Below are 22,788 nucleotides of genomic sequence, written 5' to 3'. Positions count from 1 at the left end.
GATTCGCAGTAGGTTTTCAGCAACGCTTTTACAGCAACACATTTTCAGCTCTGATCTCCAGCATCTGCAGACCTCACTTTCTCCTCGAAGACTTTAACCTACTGCGAATCCTCTTGCAAGGATGCCTTCCTTGAAGAAGCTCTCTTCCTCCCTCTACAAGGATTTCAGTGAGTCCCTCTCTCACTGCACACCCCAGGTCATCTCCTCTGCACAGAAGCTCTTCAGCCATGTTCTCAAACAGACTCGCTACCACAGCCACATCTCCTCTGCTGCGCTTGTTCTCAGTTATGCTCATTTTTCCTATTTTGTTCTCTCTCTCTCTGCTTTCACTATTTTCCTTTCCATCAATTCCTTTTAATCTTTCTGTTCTTATTCATTTCCATTTATCTCTTCACTTACATTATTCCTGCCATGTTTATAGCACTTTGAATGTGTGATCCATTAATCTATTTTTTCTGAATTTCCTAAGCACATTCTATGCTTCTCACCCTTTTCAACCTCTTGATCAGTGCCGCAGTTCCCATCAATTAATTGGAGCATTGTTCTCTCTCTGCAGCTTCAATCCCACAGGTGCAGATAAAACCAGCTATGTGCTAATTTTCTGCCAAAAAGAATACCCACATTCACTCATATACACACAAGCACTTACACATATAGACACACCTCCTTCCACCTATCGCATCTCCATCGCCCCCTCCCCCAAGTCCCTCCTCCCTACTTTTATCTTAGCCTGCTGGACACACTTTCCTCATTCCTGAAGAAGGGCTTATGCCCGAAACATTGAATCTCCTGTTCCATGGATGCTGCCTGACCTGCTGCACTTTTCCAGCAACACATTTTCAGCAACACACACAAATATACAAATTCCAGGCACTTTTTTTATGCATTCATGGGATAAAGGTTTCACTGGTTGAGCAAACATTAATTACCATTCCCTCACTACCGTTGAAAAGGTGATAGACAGCTGTCTCCTTGAACCACTGCATTCCATATGCTGAAGGTATACCTACAATGTCATTAGGGAGGAGTTCCAGGACTTTGACCCAGCGACAATGAGGGAACAACAATATATTTCAAAATCAGGACGGTGAATGCCTTGGGGGGAAAATGTCACAATTTTTTCTCCTGCTCTTATCCTCTAGACATTAATGGCTGTGGGTTTGGATGGTGCTTTTGAAAGAACCTTGGTGAATTTCTGGAGTGTGTCTCCTGGATTATATACATAGCTGTTAATGAATGTCGAAAGTAAAGGAACTGAATTCTTGTGGATTGTAAGCCAGTCAAGTTGGTTGTTTTGTTCTGGATGGGGTCATGTTTGTTGAATATTGTTGGAGTTGCACTCATCCAGACTAGTAGAGAATATTATATTACAGATTTGTAGATTCTGGACAGGCATTTGGAAATAAATAGAACGTTATAAACCACTTGTTAGCTTGGGCCAGGATGTTATGGACACCAATATTTCTGGTAAGGATATTTTCTGGTTTCAAGATGGCTTTGAATCAGAAGTTTGATAAGATGTAATCTCCTAAAGTCCGACAACACTCTAGATATCTGTGGTCCTCTATTACTGTTGAGCATCTCTAATTTTAGTTACTCCATCAAATGATGGGTGTGTCTTTAATGCCTTGGCCCCTAAATTCTGGAATTCTCTCCAGGCACCTCCTTCTCTCTACCTTGCTTTCTTCCTTTATGATGCTTCTACCTCTTTGACCATACTTTGGTCATCTGCACTGCCATCTCCCTATGTGACAGAGTGTTATATTTTGTTTTATAATGTTCATGTGAAGTACCTTGGATTGTTTTATGATGTAAATACGCTCTGCAAATACAAATGATCGTTGATAGTTTTTGCCAAGGATGGGTAAGAGGTGACCTAATAGAGATTTGAAAGATGGTGAATGGCTCTGCTAGAGAAAACAGAATAAAAGCTATTACCTCTGTTACAATCCTGGATTGGAGCACCGACATTATGTTATGGTTATGGACAAGATGATCAAATTATTTTGATACTGAGTGGGTTGAAAAGATGAGAATGGTGCCCAGAAAGAGAGGGCACCGTCTCCATCTAATTGACCACCCCTCCCCTCTCCACAACCCTACCCTATGATAGTCTAAATCCCACCATTTCCCAGCGGCTTTCAGTTCTGACCAGAGGGTCACTGGACTTGAAATGTTAGCTTTGCATTTCTCTCCATGAATGCTGCAGGACCTGCTGAGTTTCTCCAGAATTTTCTGTTTTGTGTCAGGTCTCCAGCATCTGCAGTTCTTTGTTTTGTTTTGCTGTCTTTGTTTTATTATCCTGCAATTTAAAAGATCTGCTGACTGCAACCAAATTGAGGGCTTTGACTGGTTTATAGATTGATCAATCCTGTGATGAGATTCTGCAATTCCTGCTGACACTGAGGAGAGGTGGCCTCTCAGTGAGATTAAAGAGAAGGCTCACTTAGTTTATTAGTTTTTTTTGTCATATAGTAAAACCACAATAACAATATCACATATCGGGGAAACTCAATTTTATAGCATCACACATCAAAGGAAAGTACATGAACTGTTTTGCTATAAAATGAGAAATAATGTTAATGTGTCATGTGTCTAACAAAAATGCATCAATCACATTGCAAGGTACTTGCTTTAATAGCAACACATATCACAGTGAAATTGTGTTAGTATTATTACTTATCAAAGCAAAACAAGTGAATGGTATTGCCACAAACAGGAAGTAAGGTTGGGGGAATTGTACCCTTCAGGACCAGTTCTCCCACCTGGTTCCCTCCATTGTTCAGAAATATTTAGAAGCAGTTTTGAATCCCTGGGGACTCCAGAGATAACATTACTTTACAGAAATCTTTTATTGTGAATATTTATCTGATCTCAATTTGTGAATTCAATTAATCATTTCCTTATCTTGCTTTCTTGTTGTAAATCATGTGGCAATTTTTAATTTGTAATCTCATTAAGCTGTGTGAAATGAGTGTAGCTGAGTGCAATTGCAGAAAGAAGAGTGAGATTAATGGGTAATGCCTTTCAAAGAGCCATTATAAACATAATTGGTTAAGTGGCTTCCTTGTGCGCCTTAAGATTCTCGCTTGCAAAGTCATTTAAGACCATAAGGAATAAGAACAGGAGTAGGATGTTTAGCTCATTCAGCCTGCTCCACCATTCAATAAGATCATTCCACCCTGACCTTAAATTTACCTGGACCATCTCTGACACCTCCCTCCCCTAACTGGACCTCTCCATCTCCATTAATGACAGCCGACTTGACACCGACATTTTTTACAAACCTATCGACTCCCACAGCTACCTGGATTACAACTCTTCCCACACTACGTCCTGCAAAAATGCCATCCCCTATTCCCAATTCTTCCGCCTCCACCGTATCTGCTCCCAGGAGGACCAGTTCCACAATAGAACACACCAGATGGCCTCCTTCTTTAGAGACACAATTTCCCTTCCCATGTGGTTAAAGGTGCCCTCTAACGCATCTCGTCCACATCCCGCACCTCCGCCCTCAGACCCCACCCCTCCAACCGTAACAAGGACAGAACGCCCCGGTGCTCACCCTCCATCCTACCAATCTTTGCATAAACCAAATCATCTGCCGACATTTCTGCCACCTCCAAACAGACCCCACCACCAGGGATATATTTCCCTCACCACCCTTTCCGATTTCCGTAAAGACCGTTCCCTCCATGACTACCAGGTCAGGTCCATGCCCCCCTACAACCCACACTCCCATCTTGGCACCTTCTCCTGCCACACAGGAATTGCAAAACCTGCGCCCACACCATCCCCCTTACCTCCATCCAGACCTTAAAGGAGCCTTCCACATCCATCAAAGTTTTACCTGCAGACCCATCAATATCATTTATTTTATCCGTTGCTCCCGATGCGGTCTCCTCTACATTGGGGAGACTGGACACCTTCTAGCAGAGTGCTTTAGGGAACATCTCCGGGACATCCGCACCAATCAACCACACCGCTCCATGGCCCAACATTTCAACTCCCCCTCCCACTCTGCCGAGGACATAGAGGTCCTGGGCCTCCTTCACCGCTGCTTCCTCACCACCAGACGCCTGGAGGAAGAACGCCTCATCTTCCGCCTCGGAACACTTCAACCCCAGGACATCAATGTGGACTTCAACAGTTTCCTCATTTTCCCTTCCCCCACCTCACCCCAGTTCTAAACTTCCAGCTCAGCACTGTCCTCATGACTTGTCCTACCTGCCTATCTTCTTTTCCACCTATCCACTCCACCCTCCCACTCCCGACCTATCACCGTCATCCCCTCCCCCACTCACCTATTGTACTCTATGCTACTTTCTCCACACCCCCACCCTCCTCCCACTTATCTCTCCACCTTTCAGGCTCTCTGCCTGTATCCCAGATGAAGGGCTTTTGCCTGAAATGTCGATTTTACTGCTCCTCAGATGCTGCCTGAGCTGCTGTGCTCTTCCAGCACCACTAATCCAGAATCATGGCTGACCCTGACAAGATGCTTTAAAGATCCTTTACCAAGGTGATGCTTCCTTTCAAATGAAATCATTGTAGCCATGACTTTGACAACAAGTCCAGCAATTTGAAGTCAGGCAGCCATAATAATCACTTCAAGAACACATAAAAACACTTCAAGAAATGAAAGCAATATATAAAGGCTTCCATTTATCCAGAGCTGCTGGGAACTTTCATTTGAAAGTAAAACAATAAAAAATGTGAAAAGCAAGAGTTTGCCAAAAAAAAATGAAAAGCAAACAATGGCTTAGTTATTCAGAAAGGAAGAGTGAAACTAATGTGGTAATAAGGGATTTATTCTCATATTTATGTTGAATTTAAAATTCTTCTCCATGAAGCAATATCACATTGCTTATTATTTATTGATTGTAGGAAGACAACTAAAAGGCTAATTCAGAAACTTAACAATCTTCAGTCCATCACTGACTTTTCTTCTTCTGTTGTAGTGATGTACTGTGTTGTTGAGTCAAACATTTAAATTGAATTACTTTCCATGGAAAAAATGGTCAATGAAACCTGAACTATGACAGGTGCAAATACAAGTGCACAATAATAGCACTTATGTACTCTTCACAGATCCAAACAATTGTCAGTATATTTGTGTGTACATATCTCTCTGCATGAACACACACTTGTTTTTTAATTCATTCATGGTCTTCACTGGATAGACCAATATTTATTACCCATTCCTAATGCAATGTGGATGTGAGCTGCCTTCTCAGTAATATACTCACACACACAGATTTGCACTCACACACACAGATTTGCACACACATATACACCTTTACATACACAAATAAAGGAATAGTCAGTTTTTGTTAGAGGCTAGAAACCTGAATTGTACAAATTGCTTATTGGAGAGGGTTCTGCAGTATTATTAACTAATGTTTTAATTTTTGTGCAAATGTGCATGATTGCCACTCTTCATGCTAATTTACACCAATCTACTTTCAAATGTATAATGAATGTTGCGTAAATTGTAAGTTTGCAGCAAGTTATCATTCCTGCAAATTTTAATGGCATTGAATTAATATCAGAACACTCAGTTATAATCTAAGTATAGAATCTCTGATAGATGAAGTTAGTGCTGTCTAAGTGTAACACACGTGGTCAATTGAGAAGTTGGATGTGCCTAATTTTATTTCTGATGACAGTAATGGCTAACACCACTGGTCATTGTGTACTCAAATTTTGAATGGGTGTGGCATGGACATGAATTTGAATGTTTCTTGTGTGTTTGTGGGTAAAGTGGCAGCAGAATGTGCAACATTTATTCGTTGTTGAGTACCATCTATTTTATTCACCTTTGGATGGTTATTGTCTGGATCTGGAACTCGATTAATCTTGATTTTTAATTATTGCTCCACGAAATCGTTAATATTAGATATTGATGATGTGGTTCAATGCTCAGCAGCTGATACTCAAATGGAACAGAAGCAACATCTGCTGTCATATAGAATGATGCAAAATAGTTTTTTTTCAAGAGGGCAACACAGTAGCAATGTAATTCTTGGACTCTTCAGCCCTGGAACCTGGATTTCGTCTGCTCTATCCATTTTAGTTTTTTTTTCTCTGTGCTCATTTTTAATATTTCCATTTATTTTGGCACTTTACCATCTTTTAATGACTTTGGCAGAAGGTGCCTGCACTTGGCCCAGGCCCAGAATGGCAGTATAGGCCTGGCGTGGTGGTCTCCTGGTCTGGGGGGCTCCGGGTGTGGCTGTCTCCCAGTGTGGCGGTCTCCCGGTGTATTAATCTCATGGTGTGATGGTCTTCACGTGTGGCGATCTTCTGGTGTGGTGATCTCCCAGTGTGGTGATCTCCCATTGTGATGATCTCACAGTGTGATGATCTTCTGGTGTGGCGGTCTCCCGTTGTGGTGGTCTTTTCTATGAGGAGCAGTCTCAGCCTAGAGTGGCACCCCTGTCCTGTCATGGAGGTCTTTTTTAGTGGCTTCTGTGTATTCCAGCAGCCCAACGTGAAGGTCTAGCCCTGGCATGGAGGTCTCGGCTTGGTGTGGAGCTCTCGTCTTGCCATAGAGATCTTGTCCTTCCTTCAGAGATGGTTTCCAGGTTTTCCAATGAGCCAGCATGAAGGTCTAGTCCTGCCGTGGACGTCTCATCTCCAAGTAATGGGGTGCTTTTGGCACAGCTTTGCCAGCAGTCTCAGCCTGGTTTTCTAGCGTACCCTGAACCCAAGAGCCATTAACTGAATTGTGATGAACTTTTAATTGTTTTCTTCTTATTTATGACTTCTTTCATCAATTTAAGTAAGCATGGTATGGTGACTTATGAAGCACTTCACTGTAATTTCTTTTGTAAAGATACACATTGCAATCGATTGCTATTCCATTCTATTCTGTTCTGGTTACTTAACATCTCTACCAGAGCCTGAGAGCATGATTTGCACTACAGCATCTATTAGTGGTTGTCATGAAGAGGAGTGCCTCAAAAGCTAGTGCTTCCAAATAAACTTGTTGGACTATAACTTGATGTTGTGTGGTTTTTAACTTTGTCCACCCCAGTCCAACACTGGCACCTCCAAGTCAAACAAGATAGTTTAGATAGTTGAACTGTCAGGATTTAGAGAAGAATTTCCAAAAATTCGTCCATAAAAAAAGTCCAACTTTGTCCCTTGGCAATCTCCTGACTTTTAATTTTTCTGTTTTCTAACCATGGCCATCAACAGCAACACTTGCATTTACAATAGCAGGATACCTTAACGTTCTTCACAGGAGCAATTATCAAACAAAGTTTGACAGCAATTGATTTAAAAGTTGTGAAATGATATGAAACATGATGTAAATTTCAAACGTTAAGAAAATCTTTCTGAGACAATCCTGTCCACGTAATTAATGGCAAATATGTAAAACATGGTATTGATAGGAGTCAGCTTGGTGGCATCTCCATCCTGGAGGGAACAAGCAACTTAATTATATGAAATTCCAACATATTCACAAGCAGGGTCCATTTCCATGCTGTACCTCTGTATGACTCTAAGGGAGTTGCATCCTTTCTTCTGGAAGAGTTTTCAAGCAATTCAGGGTTCACAAGTAGCAAAACCATGAAAAGTGTTGCATTAATAATTATTTCAGGGTATTGGTGTCACTAGAATGACTGGTGATTAAGGGTCATCCCTATTACAGATTTGTCTTTCCAGGCCACTTGAGACGGCAATTAAGAATCACCATGTTGGTGTGGCACTGGAGTCACACATAGGCCAAGACCAGGTGAGGACAGTAGATATTCTTCCCTAAAGGGTCATTAATGGTTTTCATGACAATCTAGTCATTTCTTGGTCATTTTTACAGCTTCCAGATTTCTTACAATCAAATTCAAATTCTGAAATGACCTTGGTGGGATTTTGAGCTCTCGTTCTCTTGGTTTTACTCCAGAGGTTCTGAATAATATTATGAAGGCTTGTAATATGCCATTGTTATTTGATAACTTCGGTTCTAAGATGGCAGGTTAGGTGAATTGGCAATATTAAATTGCCCATAGTGTTCACGGATGTGTAGATTAGGTGTATTAGTCAGGGGTAAATGTAGAGTAGTAATGGAGGGGAATGGGTCTGAGTGGGTTACTCTTCAGACAGTCAGTGTGGACTTGTTGGGCCAAACGGCCTGTTGCCACACTGTAGGGATTCTATGATTCTATAATAGAAAAATGGATGTAAGTTTTTCTGTTCTGTGAAATTCTGATCTCGTTTTAGAAAATAATTCTGAGTTTTGAGTCCAAAGTAACATTGGCAAGAAGATATATGATTTCAGCTAAGTGACCTGCAAGCTATCTAGGGAGATCTTTGCTGAGGTGTTTGTTGCCTTTTTTTTACACCCTCCAAAGTGGGAAGGAAAGAAAGAGAGACAGTGACAGAGAGGGAAAGAGACGTGCACAGTCTGAAGCGTGTTCATCCCAGGGAATAAAAGCCCATCACTGTAGTGCTGCTGTTATTAGCGGTCTCCAAGTGGTCATGGATGAGGAGAAACCCTGATTTGCCTAGAAGTCAGTGAGAAGAAAGCTTAAGAAACTGAACACTATGGGGATATGTCAGAAATAAGGACATCATGCAAGTTTGTGAAGGCATGACGACAGGGAAGTTAAGTGATAAGTAAGTTGAGTTAACAGCTTATTTTAAGGAAGCTGTGAGAAAAACATTAACTAAAGAAAATAACACCAAGTGCATGCATAGAATTCGGAAACCACTTACAGCCATGCTAACTGAGCAAGAAGCTTTAGAGTGGAAATAGAGGGACTCTTCACGGGGGTTTGAGTGTCTGTGAGGGTAGTCCTGGGATAAAAGGAATGAATTTTTATTTATGATGTTTGCAATGATATTGTTCCAGTAGTTCTTGGATAGTGAATTGTAGGTTGTATTTAATTTTGTGTAACAAACTTTTAACTTTTTTTGTTAAAATGTATTTTGGCAGTGTCTTGTAAACATATTCAGTGACTGACTTCTACAGTAAAGGAAAAGAAAAATTTGAATATTATTAATACTTAACCGTATTCATTGATATGCATTTTGTTAATCTCCCACATGTTGGAGAGAAACTTTTGTAGAATCTCGACAGTGTGGAAACAGACAATTCAGCCCATTAAATTCACACCAACACTCAAAAGAGCATCCTATACAAACCATCCCCCTACCCTATCTCACTGCATTTGCCTGGCTAATCCACCTAGCTACACATTCCTAGACACTATGGGCAATTTAGCATGGTCAACCGAGCCAACCAGCACATCTTTGGATAGTAGGACGACACCGGAGCATCCAGAGGAAACCCATGCAGGCACTGTGAGAATGTGCAAACTTCAGACTGCTGCCCAAGGCTGGAATCAAAACTGGGTCCCTGGCGCTGTGAGGTACCATCATGCACTAGATGGCTATCATTCTCAAAACAAAAGTCAGAGTGGGTACCTGGCAGACCCAGCTCACTGACAGCTCCTCTAGGCTTCCAACATGAACAACAGTCATCAACATCTCCAGGCACACACTCCATACCTACACCTCCCATTCATTGAAATTGGCATTGAACATGGGCCAGCTTCTCAGCAGCATCATGACATATCTCTGACCGACTTACAATACAGTTCTACCTTTCAATGCTGCACTTTGGAGTGCATTGGCACCCATCATTGTAATACCACTGCCAGGCTACTTTGCACACCAAGGCAGGCACCAAACTCATGAATTCAACTAGGGCATCTCTCAGGGCTCCTCAGTTGCTCTGCTTGTGCTCAGTCACTGTATACCTGCCTGGATGTTTGCAGCATTCCTGCCCTGCCTTGCCTTAACCTTTTGAGCTTTGTCCCTTCAGTCATTCCTTAAAAGTCACAGTTCTTCTGTTTTGCCTTGCCTTGCTTTTTGCACAGACACAAAATCTAGCAGCTTGTCATTGGTTGTGGATTGTGAGTAGTGATCTGACAAGGTGGTGAATCTCTTGTTCTACAGTGTTATACCTACACTATATACCAGCAGCTTATGTGGCAATACTCTGTGCTTCGACCAAATGGCTACGTCTCAAAGTCTACTCAGTCAGATCAAGGGAGTTATTGGATACCTGCAATTTAAGTCAAAGGTGCCATCCAGTATCAGCCCAGGAGCTTGTATACGGTCAGTGGCAGCTTGTTGCATCCAGGGTCAGTACTTTACAGTCTGGGGAATGGACCAGTCAGTCCTGCAAGTCCAGTTCACCCAGTTTGGGATTTCGTGGTCAGTCAGTTTAGGGAGATATACAATTACCAGGCTGCTCATTCATCATTTGGGACTGTCTCTTAAAGTTGGTAAAAAGGGGTTAGAAATGAGATTCCTGGTGGTCCGTCTACTGAAAATCAATATGGGGTTGCGTTTATCAGAAATGTTCCTGGGGTAGGGAAGCTGAGGAACTCCATTGTGGGGATTGGAGGCAGCCTGCTGGAATGTAGAGGGAATAATAATTGTGTGGAGCTTGGGTGGGGGAAACTCAACATGTAAGGGGGTGAAAATGATAGTTTACAGGAGGATAAAGGATATTTCAGGAGAGTAATAACCACCATATTAGTCTTGATGAGGGGGCAGTGCATTATTATGTGAGGCATGTCTCCTACAATATGTCTGAGGGCCAGTGGGCAAATTGTGGAGCTAGACAGTGAAATAAAAGAGCTGGGTGGGATTGTGGGGAAGTTGATGGGGTGGATATGGAGGGTAAGGAAGATGGAATGTGACATTTGATTGGGGTGGTGGGGGAATGACATAAATAGCCAGTGACTCACTCAGAGAGGCATGACTGCTGTTACCTCCCAACATTATACAATTCAGAAATACACAGTGGAAGTAAAAATGGCTGGTGTGGGCAGAGGAAGTGTTTCATTCCTAGAGGAAGGGGTTTCAACATTTGTATGATATTTGGCCCTACAAAGGGCAATAGCTTTAAACACACCCGCACATCAAAGACGTCTGCTTCACAAAATGCTGTATGAGCACCTTACACATTGACCTGCTAAAATTACTGGCTCCTAAGTACTCTTGATAGCAACATCCAACATTCCAAATCACTCCTACTAATGGCTGTGAGGCACAAGTAATGCCTTGCAGCCTGTAAAGATACACCTTATTTGCCAAAGGAGAAAATGCCTTCCAAGATCCAACCAGTGCAGGAGCTGCTTAATTCACACCTCAGACAACAAAACTTCCACTCTCTTATCCTATATGCAACACTGCTGCTTCTCAGTACTATGGGGTTAGGAGTCAGGGAAGGATTTCTAATTATTGTTGCCAGTATAAAACCTGCTGCTGTATGTGGGCCAAAAATGGACATCTGACTTAAGGCAATATGTGTACGCAGAGGCCTCCTTGTCGGGACACCATGTCCCAATGTTTGGAAACCCAGTTCAAATATTGTGTTTTTTTTATTTTAGTCCATCCTATAATGTGGGGATTGTTATTGCTCATCCCAAGCTGCTCTTCCGAAGGTGGCGGTGAGCTGCCTTCTTTGAACTGCTGCAGTCCATGTGCTGTAATTTGATCCACAATGCGGAAGGAATCCAGGATTTTGACCGAGTGACAGTGAGGGAATGACAATACATTTCCAAATCAGGATGATGAGTGGCTTGGGGGTGAGCTTGTGGGTGATAACGTGCCATGCATTTGCTGCCCTTGTCCTTCTTGATGGAAATGAACATTGGTATGGAAGATGCTGTCTGAGGATCTTTGATGACTTCCTGCAGTATATCTTATAGATAGTACACACTACTGCTACTGAGTGTCAGTGGTAGAGGGAGTGGATACTTGTGAATGTGATGCTGATCAAGCAGGCTGCTTTGTCCTGGATGATGTCAAGCTTCTTGAGTGTTGTTGGAGCTAAACCCATCTAGGTAACTGGGGAGTATTTCATCACATTCCTGACTTGTGCCTTGTGTAGATGGTGGACAGGCTTTGGAGATTCAGGAGGTGAGTTATTCACTGCAGTATTGCTAAACTCTGACCAGCTCTTGTAGTCACTATATTTATACAGCGAGTTCAGTTGAGTTTTTGGTCAGTGGTAACCACAAGATGTTGATTGTGTAAGATTCAGTGATGGTAGTACATTTGAATGTTAGGGGCTGGTGATGAGATTGTCCCTTATAAGAGATGGTCATTGCCTCGCATTTATGTGGTGCAAATGTTACTTGCCACTTGTCAGCCCAAGCTTGGAAATTGTTCAGATTGTGTTTAATTTGAACATGAACTCCTGTAATATCTGAAGAGTCATGAGTGCAGTTGAACATTGAGTAATCATCAACAAACATCACACTTCTGACCTTATGACAGAAAGAATATCATTGATGAAACAGTTGAAGATGGTTGGGCCTAGGATGCAATCCTGATGGACTCCTACAGAGATGTCCTGGAGCTGAGATGATTGACCTCCAACAACCCCAACCATCATCCTATGTACCAGGTATGACTTCAACCTCCAGTGACTTTGCTCCCGACACCTAGTGATTCTCGGTTTACTAGGACTTTTTGATGCAACTCTGTCAAATGAGGATTTGATGTCAAGGTTGGTCATTCTCACCTCACCTCGGAATTCAGCTCTCTTGTCCATATTTGAACCAAGGCTGTAATAAGTTCAGGAGCTGAGTAGCCCTGGCAGAACACAAACTGGGCATCAGTGAGTAGGTTATTGCTGAGCAGGTGCTGCTTGATAGTACTGTTGATGATGCCTTCCATTACTTTACTGATAACCAAGAGTAGACTGATTGGATGGTAATTGGCTGGGTTGGATTTGTCCTGCTTTTTGTGTACAGGATAAAGCTGGGAAATTTTCCATATTGTCGGGTAGATGCCAGTGTTGTAACTGTACTGGAACAGTTTGGCTAAGGGAGCGGCAAGTTCTGGAGCACAAGTCTTCAGTATGATTGCAGGAATGTTGTCAGGGCCCACGGCCTTTGCAGTATAAGTGAAGTGAATTGAGTTGGCTGAAGACTTGTATCTCTCATGCTGGGGACCACTGCTGGAGCCTGAGAGGGATCACCCACATGCGCTTCTAGCTGAATACCCTGTGGACCTTCAGCCTTATATTTGCACTGATATGCTGGGCTCTTCCATCATTGAGGATAGGCATATTTGTGGAACTTCCTCCTTCAGTAAGTTGTTTAATTGTCCACCATTCCCGACTTGATATGGCAGGACTACAGAGCTTAGACTGATATTTTGATTGCGGGATCGCTTAGCTCTATCACTTGCTGCTTATGCTGTTTGGCTTGCAAATAGTCCTGTTTGGTGGCTTCACCAGGTTGGAACCTCATTTTCAGGTACATTGGTGCTGCTCCTAACATGCTCTCCTGCACTCTCCATTGAACCAGGATTGGTCCCCTGGCTTGATTGATAATGGTTGAGTGACGGATATGCTGGGCTATAACATTATAGATTGTGCTGGAGTATAATTCTGCTGTTGTTGATGGCTCAGAGCACCTCATGGATGCCCAGACTTGAGTTGCTAGATCTGTTTGAAGTCTATCCCATTTAGCACGGCGATAGTGCCATATTACACAATGGAGGTTATTCTCAATGTGAGGGCGGAACTTCGTCTTCACAAGAACTATGCAATGGTCATGCTTACTGACACCATCATGGACAGATGCATCTGCAGGTTGGTAAGAATGGACTGAGGTATGTGTTTTCCCTCTTGTTGGTTCCCTAACCATGCTACCCCATATCCAGTCTAGCAGCTATATCCTTTTGGATTGCTGCTGCCGAGCACTCTTGGTGGTGTGCATTGAAATCTTTGACCCAGTGTACATTTTGCACCCTTGCCATCCTCAGCACTCCCTCCATGCTCTGCTGTATTTCCTGAATGATCACTTGACTGAAAGTTTGCTTTGTTTCTGATATTGTCCATGTAGGTTCATTGGAACAGTCCCCACTGGATTGAGGCACGGACGTTGTGGTCATTCCTATGTCTAAAGCACTACAAGCTACTGCACAAATGAATGAGGAGCACATGTGTTCACAAGCTCAGGACTGGTACCAACATCCAGATTTGGGGCCAATCCCTACTGCAGAGCTTGCAGCCAGGGGTGCCCTCATGTGAAGAGAAGACGTAGTCATTTTTCTTTCATGGAAGGCCATGCTTATGAGAGAGCAGCAGTAGCACAAAACTCTGTCCAGAAGAGGTGGTCAGAACACCATATCATGATGTCCAGCATATTTGCAATGCAACACATTCTACCTGGATCAATAAGGGGCATAGAGTGCCCCTCAATATCAGGTTTTCATGTAGGTGTTGCCTGGGGCTTCGTATTGGTATCTTGCAGATAGATCCTGTTGATCTTCAGAATCTCAGTTTCAAATAACTGGAGAATAGAATGAGGCTATGGGACGGAGGATGGAGTTTGTGAGAGCTGCAGCATTGTACTGGGTGAAAAATTGAGGATGTTCTTCAGGCAGAACAATGCAACAGCATCGGCCACAGCAACATAGGCAGGACTTATTCACGTTCAAATCACTTATACAAATAATGAAAAGTAGTAGACCCAGCAACCCGCTGGTCACAGGCCTCCAGTCCGAAAAACAACCTTCTACCACCACCCGGAGAAAGTGAGGACTGCAGATGCTGGAGATCAGAGCTGAAAAATGTGTTGCTGGAAAAGCGCAGCAGGTCAGGCAGCATCAAAGGAGCAGGTGAATCGACGTTTCTGGCATAAGCCCTTCTTCAGGAGGGCTTTTGCCTGAAATGTTGATTCTCCTGCTCCTTCCATGCTGCCTGGCCTGCTGCGCTTTTCCAGCAACAGATCTTTTAGCTTCTACCACCACCCTCTGTCTTCTACCTTCAATTATCCAACTGGCTAGCTTCCCCTGGATTCCATGTGATCTGAGCTGGTGGAGGGTGCAAGGTGTAAAAAGTGAGGTCTGCAGATGCTGGAGATCAGAGCTGAAAATGTGTTGCTGGTTAAAGCACAGCAGGTTAGGCAGCATCCAAGGAACAGGAAATTCGACGTTTCGGGCCAGAGCCCTTCATCAGGAAACAGGAAATTCGACGTTTCAGGCCAGAGCCCTTCAACAGGAAATTTGACATTTCGGGGAGGGTGCAAGGTGGCAGCCTTGTTTGTGCTTCCTCTGAGGCATTGTAGTGCTTCCTCTGAAGTGGAGAAAGAGATGACGTCCCATGGGCTGCTCTCTTCATGGCAAAGATCATGCAGATAGGAACTGATATCTACAGGAGTCAAAAGAGAGAGTGAGATGTGAAATAGGGGTTGACACTCAGGCATGTTATGAGTGCATTCATGGTGATGTTATTGGGAGTGTAGCATGACATTTGTGAACAACTCTTTGGTTCCTTTTTGGAGTTTTCAGCATTGCTACATGAATGGTCATTATCATCTTTTGCTAACGCAAGGACCCTCTCCTCATAGAGAGTGAGAAGATGGGATCTCATAGAATATGAGTTTCCTGATTGGGTCTGCTAACCTGATCCAATCAAGGAGCAATGGCTGACATAATAAAAGGGTGAGTGTCAGAGATACTGACACATTGCTGCATGACTCTGTATGAGTACTATAATCAAGGATTGTTCACGTGTGAATAAAGGATGACTTGGTGATGGGATACTGGCCTCTGTCGAGTTATTTCACCCACCACCTATCTTGACTGTGTCTTCCTTATTGTGGGCTGTTTTCTTCTGGAATGAGGCAAAGGGAAGGATTGAGTGAGATGATAATGGAAGGCACAGCTATTGGCGCTAGTGAAGGTGCAGAAAAGGTTGAGGTGAGGTGTCCTGAGCAAATGAGTAGGCAGTACAGAGGCCATATAGGGTTAGTGGGAAGGGGGGAATTAGGGTGGGTGATAGTGAGTGAGGGAAGATACTGTATCTAATAGTGAGAGGAGTAGACCATGAGCCTTGGTGGTTGGTAGGTTCAGTAACAGAGAGAGAGAGATTGAGTATGAGGTAGCAGAGAGAAGATGTTTGCACTTATCCTCAAGGGACACAGGAGGTCAATAACCTCCTTCTGACAGTGGAAACAGCATTGACCGGATGACAACTTCAGACCAGGCTGGCAGGTTCTAGTGTTATGATCACAACCAGCAGTTGTAAGGAAAGAGGATGATCCTCCTTTACACCACCCCATCCCCCAGGACCTCCAGGAACTTATCAGTGAAGCAGGAAGCTAACACCTACTACTGTCCGACATTTCCAGGGCCATTCTTCACACATAGGGACAATGCAGGGCAGCCACTTAACCTGGTGCACAACTGCATTTTAAATATGGCACCAGGAATGCCAGGAGATCCTGACACTGGTAAATACAAGCTAGCACAAGTGGGATGCTATTGAGGCATAGGACATAGCTCATGAGGTGAGCTGCAGAGAATAGAGTGAGAAACCAAGCTAGGGCCTATGGTGAGAAACGTTTATGAAACTCCTCAAAACTGAGACTTAGCTGGTTTATGGCAAAATTCAGCCCTCTGCAACTTTTTGCACATTATGAGGACATGATATACATTCTTAGGAGGATGTGGTCTTCGCTCTAACTCCTTCAAGATCCTTGGTTACTCTCACTAACATTCATCATGACATCATTGTGAGTGCTCCCAATTAGCATTCACACTTTCAGACCCATGTAAAACAGCTCTGACTAAATAAAGTTTAGTTTAGTAGACATATTATCACAATTGATAGAGAAGTTATTGACTGCATTCAATAAAAACTTGCATTTATGTAATGCGACTAAAATAGTAAAAATATTCAGGAATGACCCTTGGACAAAATTTGACACTGGGTAGCGTAAGGAGATATTAGATGACCTCAATTGTAATCAATAAGGAATGTTTTAATGGAGTAATGTGAGGAAGAATGGTGGAGAGATTTAGGGAGGGAATCCCTGGCAGGGGAACCAATGACACATCACTATCCATCTGTGAAACTCCATTCAAGCTTCAGAAAGATCATCCTTGAGGACTGGGCTGTTCCAGCTGAAGATCAGGAAACCCTGCCTCAGGCAGAGATTTGGAAGATCAATACTGAGTCTAAGGTTCCTTTCCTCCATCATTAAATATCAACACTGTTTTTTGAAAATGAAGATTTCTAAGCCATTTCAGAACCTTTCTCAGCCCAAGCTTCATTGAAGAAAGGACAAAATGGGTCTGTTTCATGGTAAACCCTTCTTCAGTCATTGCCTTGTACCACTGATGGACACCACAAGGAATCATAGCTTTACTTTCTAGAGAATCTACTGTTTTAATGTTGCTTGCAATTTTAGCTTTTAGAACCAGTTGAGGTGGGAAATTCTAATGGACTCTGCTGTTTTTGAGTCTCCTGACTGTATCCAATGAGTTTGTCTGGTTCACTAATGTCCTGTCAGAGAAATAACCAGTCATCCTTACCTCGTCTATTGTGACTCCAGTGTAGAAAAGTGTGGTGCTGGAAAAGCACAGCAAATCAAGCAGCATCCAAGGAGCAGGAGAATTGACGTTTCGGGCATAAGCCCTTCATCATTCCTGCTCCTCAGATGCTGCCTGATATGCTCTGCTTTTGCAGCACTACAGTTTTCTACTCTGATATCCAGTATCACTTTCTCCTATTGTGACTCCAGCCCTAAACTGAGATACTTTGACTCGTACTTTAGCTCTGAAGTGGCAAACATATCAAACTCACAAACAAAGGTTTAACAAGGAAGTTCACCACCATCTCCCCAGGGCCAACAAAGGTTGGGAAATGAGAGAATGAATGAAATAAAAATGTTTCGGGATGCATTGATTGTGTGCCCTTGGAAACTGATGTTTCTCCATCTTTCTCTTTCAGAATGTTTACTACATGAGCAATCAGCAGATCCGTGTGGGGATATTGAGTCCCACTATTGATGACGATGACAACAAATGCTTGGTAGATGTGAACAACAAGCCTAGACTGATTGAGTGCAGTTACGCCAAAGCAAAGCGAATGAAGCTTTATTGGCTCTTTACTCAGGTGAATATTTTGGCATGAGTACTTTGGTTAGATAAAGATTACAGTTGATGTAATGAACACCTTGGAGCTTTTGTTCATTTAACTTTCATACTAGCGCCATCATGCTGGCTCTTGGACAAACATAGAGGCCACTTCAACTCTTCAACACTTTACTTTGCAGCTCAGGGATAATTAGAACCTTGTATACTTCTGCCAAATCACAATGCATATATCCCAATTTGCCCTGGAGACAGCACTGACCTTGGCTGCAGGTTGGGTCCAGTCTGATTTGGTCTGGTCTCCTGTGTTGGTCTACAGGGAAAAAGATTTCCCTTTTCTCTACTGCCCCATCCAGCAACATCTTCAGGTCCATGTCTGTGAAATGGGGAGTGAACTATCCTTTCCTCTCAACTAAATTTTTGTTGAAGCACCACTGTGAGAGGCGTGGTTTGTGATTTGTAGTGTCTGAAGTAATGTGCATCTGGACTTCAATTATGGCACCATGACTTGGTCACTGGATGGTCCTAGAAATGGAAATATTTCCATCTCTCCAGCTGAGCAATTCCCTGGGATAAGCACCTGAGATGAATTTTTGAGAATATTTGTAGTGCAGGTGGGTGATAAGTATGTAAGTTAGCTCGCTAAGCTGGAAGGTTTTTTTCAGATGTTTCGTCACCATACTAGGTAACATCATCAGTGAGAGTCTCTGGTAAAACACTGATGGTATGTCCCACCTATTTATAGGTCTTGGTTTCTTAAGGTGGGTGATGTAATTTCCGGTTTTCTTTTAAGGGAAGTTAGAAAAGACCTAAATCAATGTGTTTATTGATAAAGTTCTGGTTAGAATACCATGCATCATGTCTTACAAGCTTGATTGAGTTTTTTTGAGGAAGTAACAAAGAGGATAACAAAGAACAATAGATGTAAATCTATATGGACTTCAGTAAGGCGTTCAACAAAGTTCCCCATGGGAGACTGATTAGCAAGGTTAGATCTCATGGAATACAGAGAGAACTAGCCATTTGGATACAGAACTAGCTCAAAGATAGGAAGACAGAGGGTGGTGGAGGGTTGTTTTTCAGACTAGAGGCCTGTGACCAGTGAAGTGCCACAAGGATCGGTTCTGGGTCTGCTATTTTTTTGTCATCTACATAAATGATTTGGATGCGAGCATAAGAGGTAGAGTAAGTAAGTTTGCAGATGACACCAAAATTGGAGGTGTAGTGGACAGCGAAGAGGGTTACCTCAGATTACAACAGGATCTTGACCAGATGGGCCAATGGGCTGAGAAGTGGCAGATGGAGTTTAATTCAGATAAATGCGAGGTGCTGCATTTTGGGAAAACAAATCTTAGCAGGACTTATACACTTAAGGGTAAGGTCCCAGGGAGTGTTGCTGAACAAAGGAACCTTGGAGTGCAGGTTCATAACTCCTTGAAAATGGAGTCGCAGGTAGATAGGATAGTGAAGAAGGCGTTTGGTATGCTTTCCTTTATTGGTCAGAGTATTGAGTACAGGGGTTGGGAGGTCATGTTGCGGCTGTACAGGACAATGGTTAAGCCACTGTTGGAATATTGCGTGCAATTCTGGTCTCCTTCCTGTCAGAAAGATGTTGTGAAACTTGAAAGGGTTCAGAAATGATTTACAAGGATGTTGGCAGTTTTGGAGGATTTGAGCTATAGGGAGAGGCTGAACAGGCTGTGGCTGTTTTCCCTGGAGCATCAGAGGCTGAGAGGTGACCTTATAGAGGTTTACAAAATTATGACGGGCGTGGATAGGGTAAATAGGCAAAGTCTTTTCCCTGTGGTGAGGGAGTCCTGAACTAGAGGGCATAGGTTTAGGGTGAGAGAGGAAAGATATAAAAGAGGCCTAAGGGGCAACCTTTTCACTCAGAGGGTGGTACATGTATGGAATGAGCTGCCAGAGGAAATGGTGGCGGCTGGTACAATTGCAACATTTAAGAGGCATTTGGATGGATACATGATTAGGAAGGGTTTGGAAGGATATGGGCTGAGTGCTGGCAGGTGGGACTAGATTGGTTGGGATATCTGGTTGGCATGGATGGGTTGGACTGAAGGGTCTGTTTCTATGTTGTACATCTCTATGACTGTATGATTCCATGAGAATACCATGCCTCTAAGAATTCTTGTGCATGTCTGTGTTTTGCCTATACTAGGATGTGTGTGTTGTCCCAGTCAAAGTGGTGTATTTCTTTGTCTGTATGTATGGAAACTAGTGTGTCTTTTGGTGGCTAGTTGGTGTTCATGTATCCTGGAGGTAAGTTTCCTGCTTATTTGTCCAATGTAGTGTTTCTTACAGTTCTTGCATGGTATATTATAAATGACGTTAGTTTTGTTGTTAGTATCTGATGGATCCTTTAGGTTCATTAGTCGCTGTTTAAGTGTGTTGGTAGGTTTGTGGATGACCATGATGCCAAGGGGTCTGAGTCGTCTGGAAGTTATTTCTGTTACATCTTTGATGTAAGGTAATGTGGCCATAGTTTTTGGTCGCATTGGGTCTGTTTATTTGGGTTTGTTTCTGAGGAATCGGCGGATTGTGTTTATTGGGCACCTGTTTTTCTTGAAATCGTTGTATAGATATTTTTCTTCTGCATTTTTTACTTCTTGGGTGCTGCAGTGTGATTGAAATAATGTAGCTCATTGAAATAATGTCTTGATGCAGCTCTGTTTGTGGGTGTTGGGATGTTTGCTTCTGAAGTTAAGTATTTGGTCTGTGTTTGTTGCTTTTCTGTAGACACTGGTTTGAAGCTCTCCGTTAATTGTACCTTTAACTATCAGGTCTAGGAATGGGAGTCTGTTGTTGTTCTTCTCCTCTTTTGTGAATTTTATGCCTGTCAGGATATTGTTAATGGTGTTGTATATTTCCTTTAATTTGTTCCACATTGTGATGACAAAGGTGTCGTCCACGTAGCGGATCCAAACTTTGGGGCCCTGGACCAAGGTGAGGGGGGAGGTGTGGGTGCAGGTTTTACACCTCTTGCAGTGACAGGAGAAGGTATCGGGAGTGGAAGGTGGGTTGGTGGGTGTAGTGGGGGACCCAAAAGGATCCTTCCACATCCGACGGAGATTTACCTGTACTTCCACACACGTCATCTGTATCCGTTGCACTTGAAGTGGTCTCTTCTACATTAGGGAGACAGGACACCAACTTGCAGATTGTTTCAGAGAACATCTCTGGAACACATGCACTAAACAACCCCACGACCTTGTGCTGAACACTTTAACACCCCCTCCCACTCCGCGAAGATCATGCCAGTCCTGGGCCTCCTCCATCACCAAACCTAACCACCTGACATCTGGAGGAAGAACTCCCTATCTTCCACCTTGGGACTCTCCAACCACATGAGATCAATGTGGATTTCCCCAGTTTCCTTATTTCCCCTCCCTACACTTTATCCCAGTTCCAACCTTCCAACTCAGCACCACTCTCTTGAACTGTTCTATCTGTCCATCTTCCTTCCCACATATCTGCTCCACCCTATTCTTCGACCTATCTTTCACCCCACCTTCATCCACCTTTCGCATTCCCAGCTACCTGCCCCTGGCCCTGCCCCCTCCTATTTATCTCTCAGACCCTGTGGGCCACAAGCCACATTTCTGATGAAGGGCTCTTGCTCGAAATGTCAATTCTTCTGTTCCTTGGATACTGCCTGACTGGCTGTGCTTTTCCAGCACCACACTGTTCGACCCTAATGTTCTGGAGATGGAGGTTCAAATCCTACCATGGCGGATTTGAATTCAATAACAAATAAATACGGAATAAAGAGTCTAATGATGACCATGAAACCATAGTCAGTTGTCAGGAAAAGCCCACCTGGATCACTTAAGGTCCTGTCAGGAAGGAAATCTGTGATCCTTACCTGGTCTGGCCTACATGTGACTCCAGACCCGCGGCAATGTAGTTAACTCTTAATTGCCCTCTAGACTATTAGGAATGGGCAATAAAATGCTAGTCTAGTCAGTGACCCACTCATTTTGTGGAATAATAAAAAAGAAGAGCTAGAGTTTATGATTAATGAAGTGAAGAGCTGAAGAATTTGAGAGAAAGTCACAGTAAGCTATAGGAGATTGGGTGTCATCAATCTCATTTGACAAAGCAGTTTCACTGAGAATTTGGCCCGACTTGTAGTACAGTACAGAAAGAAACCATTCATATGCCATTGTGCCCATGCCAACTCTTTGGTAGACCTCTTCAATTAAGTGTACTCTTCTATCCATTCTCCCTCGCACTGTTGTTATGACACACTGGGGCAGTGCACTGGAAATCAAGCCTCACTATTCCCAGAGTATTCTCCTCAGTCATCTATTGACCTAACTCACACTTAAAGAAAACATTCACTAGGTTTCTAGGCTGAATAGGAAAATAGCTGTTTATTGCAAATAGGTTGTTTTTAAAAATGAAATGAATTACTAACATACAAATCTGTATAACTTAAACTCTTTTAACTTTAACTTCAATTCCCTTCTCACAAATAGACAGACACACAAAGACAGACACATGGATAGCATTCCTTTTTAGTCCAAAACCAAAGGAAATAAAAGGTGTTTCGCATTGTAAATAAACTGGTGTCGTATATGGGATTGGAATGGTTCAGCCAGTGTAAGCACAAATAAATCTGCTTGGTGGGTTGTGCAGGTAAACAGACACATCCATCAGAGATGACAATCCATTTCACTACCAGAATTAGCAGCTAGATCCTCCTGACGCCATTCAGGAAGCCAACTTTCCAAAGTGGCTAATGTCCCACAAAATAAGCTTGATGACTGGCTCCAGGCCAATTCCTTGGTATTCCAGAAGAACATAAGTAATAGAGCAGGATCAGAGCATATGGCTTGGTCAATCACTTGA

At 43.0% G+C, this 22,788-nt stretch overlaps 1 protein-coding gene across 2 annotated transcripts in view; it reads left to right on the top strand.

The window, feature by feature from the left end:
* LOC132824231 (polypeptide N-acetylgalactosaminyltransferase 18-like) overlaps nucleotides 1-22,788 on the top strand; it is a 250,852-nt gene that overhangs the window by 182,736 nt on the left and 45,328 nt on the right. For both annotated transcript variants that reach the window (XR_009645649.1, XM_060838546.1), the window contains exon 10: nucleotides 17,777-17,941. Coding sequence is in view for 1 of the 2 variants with exons in the window: in XM_060838546.1 (XP_060694529.1) it covers nucleotides 17,777-17,941 (165 nt within the window). In the remaining variant the exon portion in view is untranslated. The remainder of the gene's footprint in view (nucleotides 1-17,776; nucleotides 17,942-22,788) is intronic.

The sequence above is a fragment of the Hemiscyllium ocellatum genome, chromosome 18 (genome assembly GCF_020745735.1).
Source record: "Hemiscyllium ocellatum isolate sHemOce1 chromosome 18, sHemOce1.pat.X.cur, whole genome shotgun sequence".
In the NCBI taxonomy this organism is placed as follows: domain Eukaryota; kingdom Metazoa; phylum Chordata; class Chondrichthyes; order Orectolobiformes; family Hemiscylliidae; genus Hemiscyllium; species Hemiscyllium ocellatum.
The sequence above is the reverse complement of the archived record's forward strand: the minus strand, read 5'-3'. Positions and strand labels throughout refer to the sequence as shown.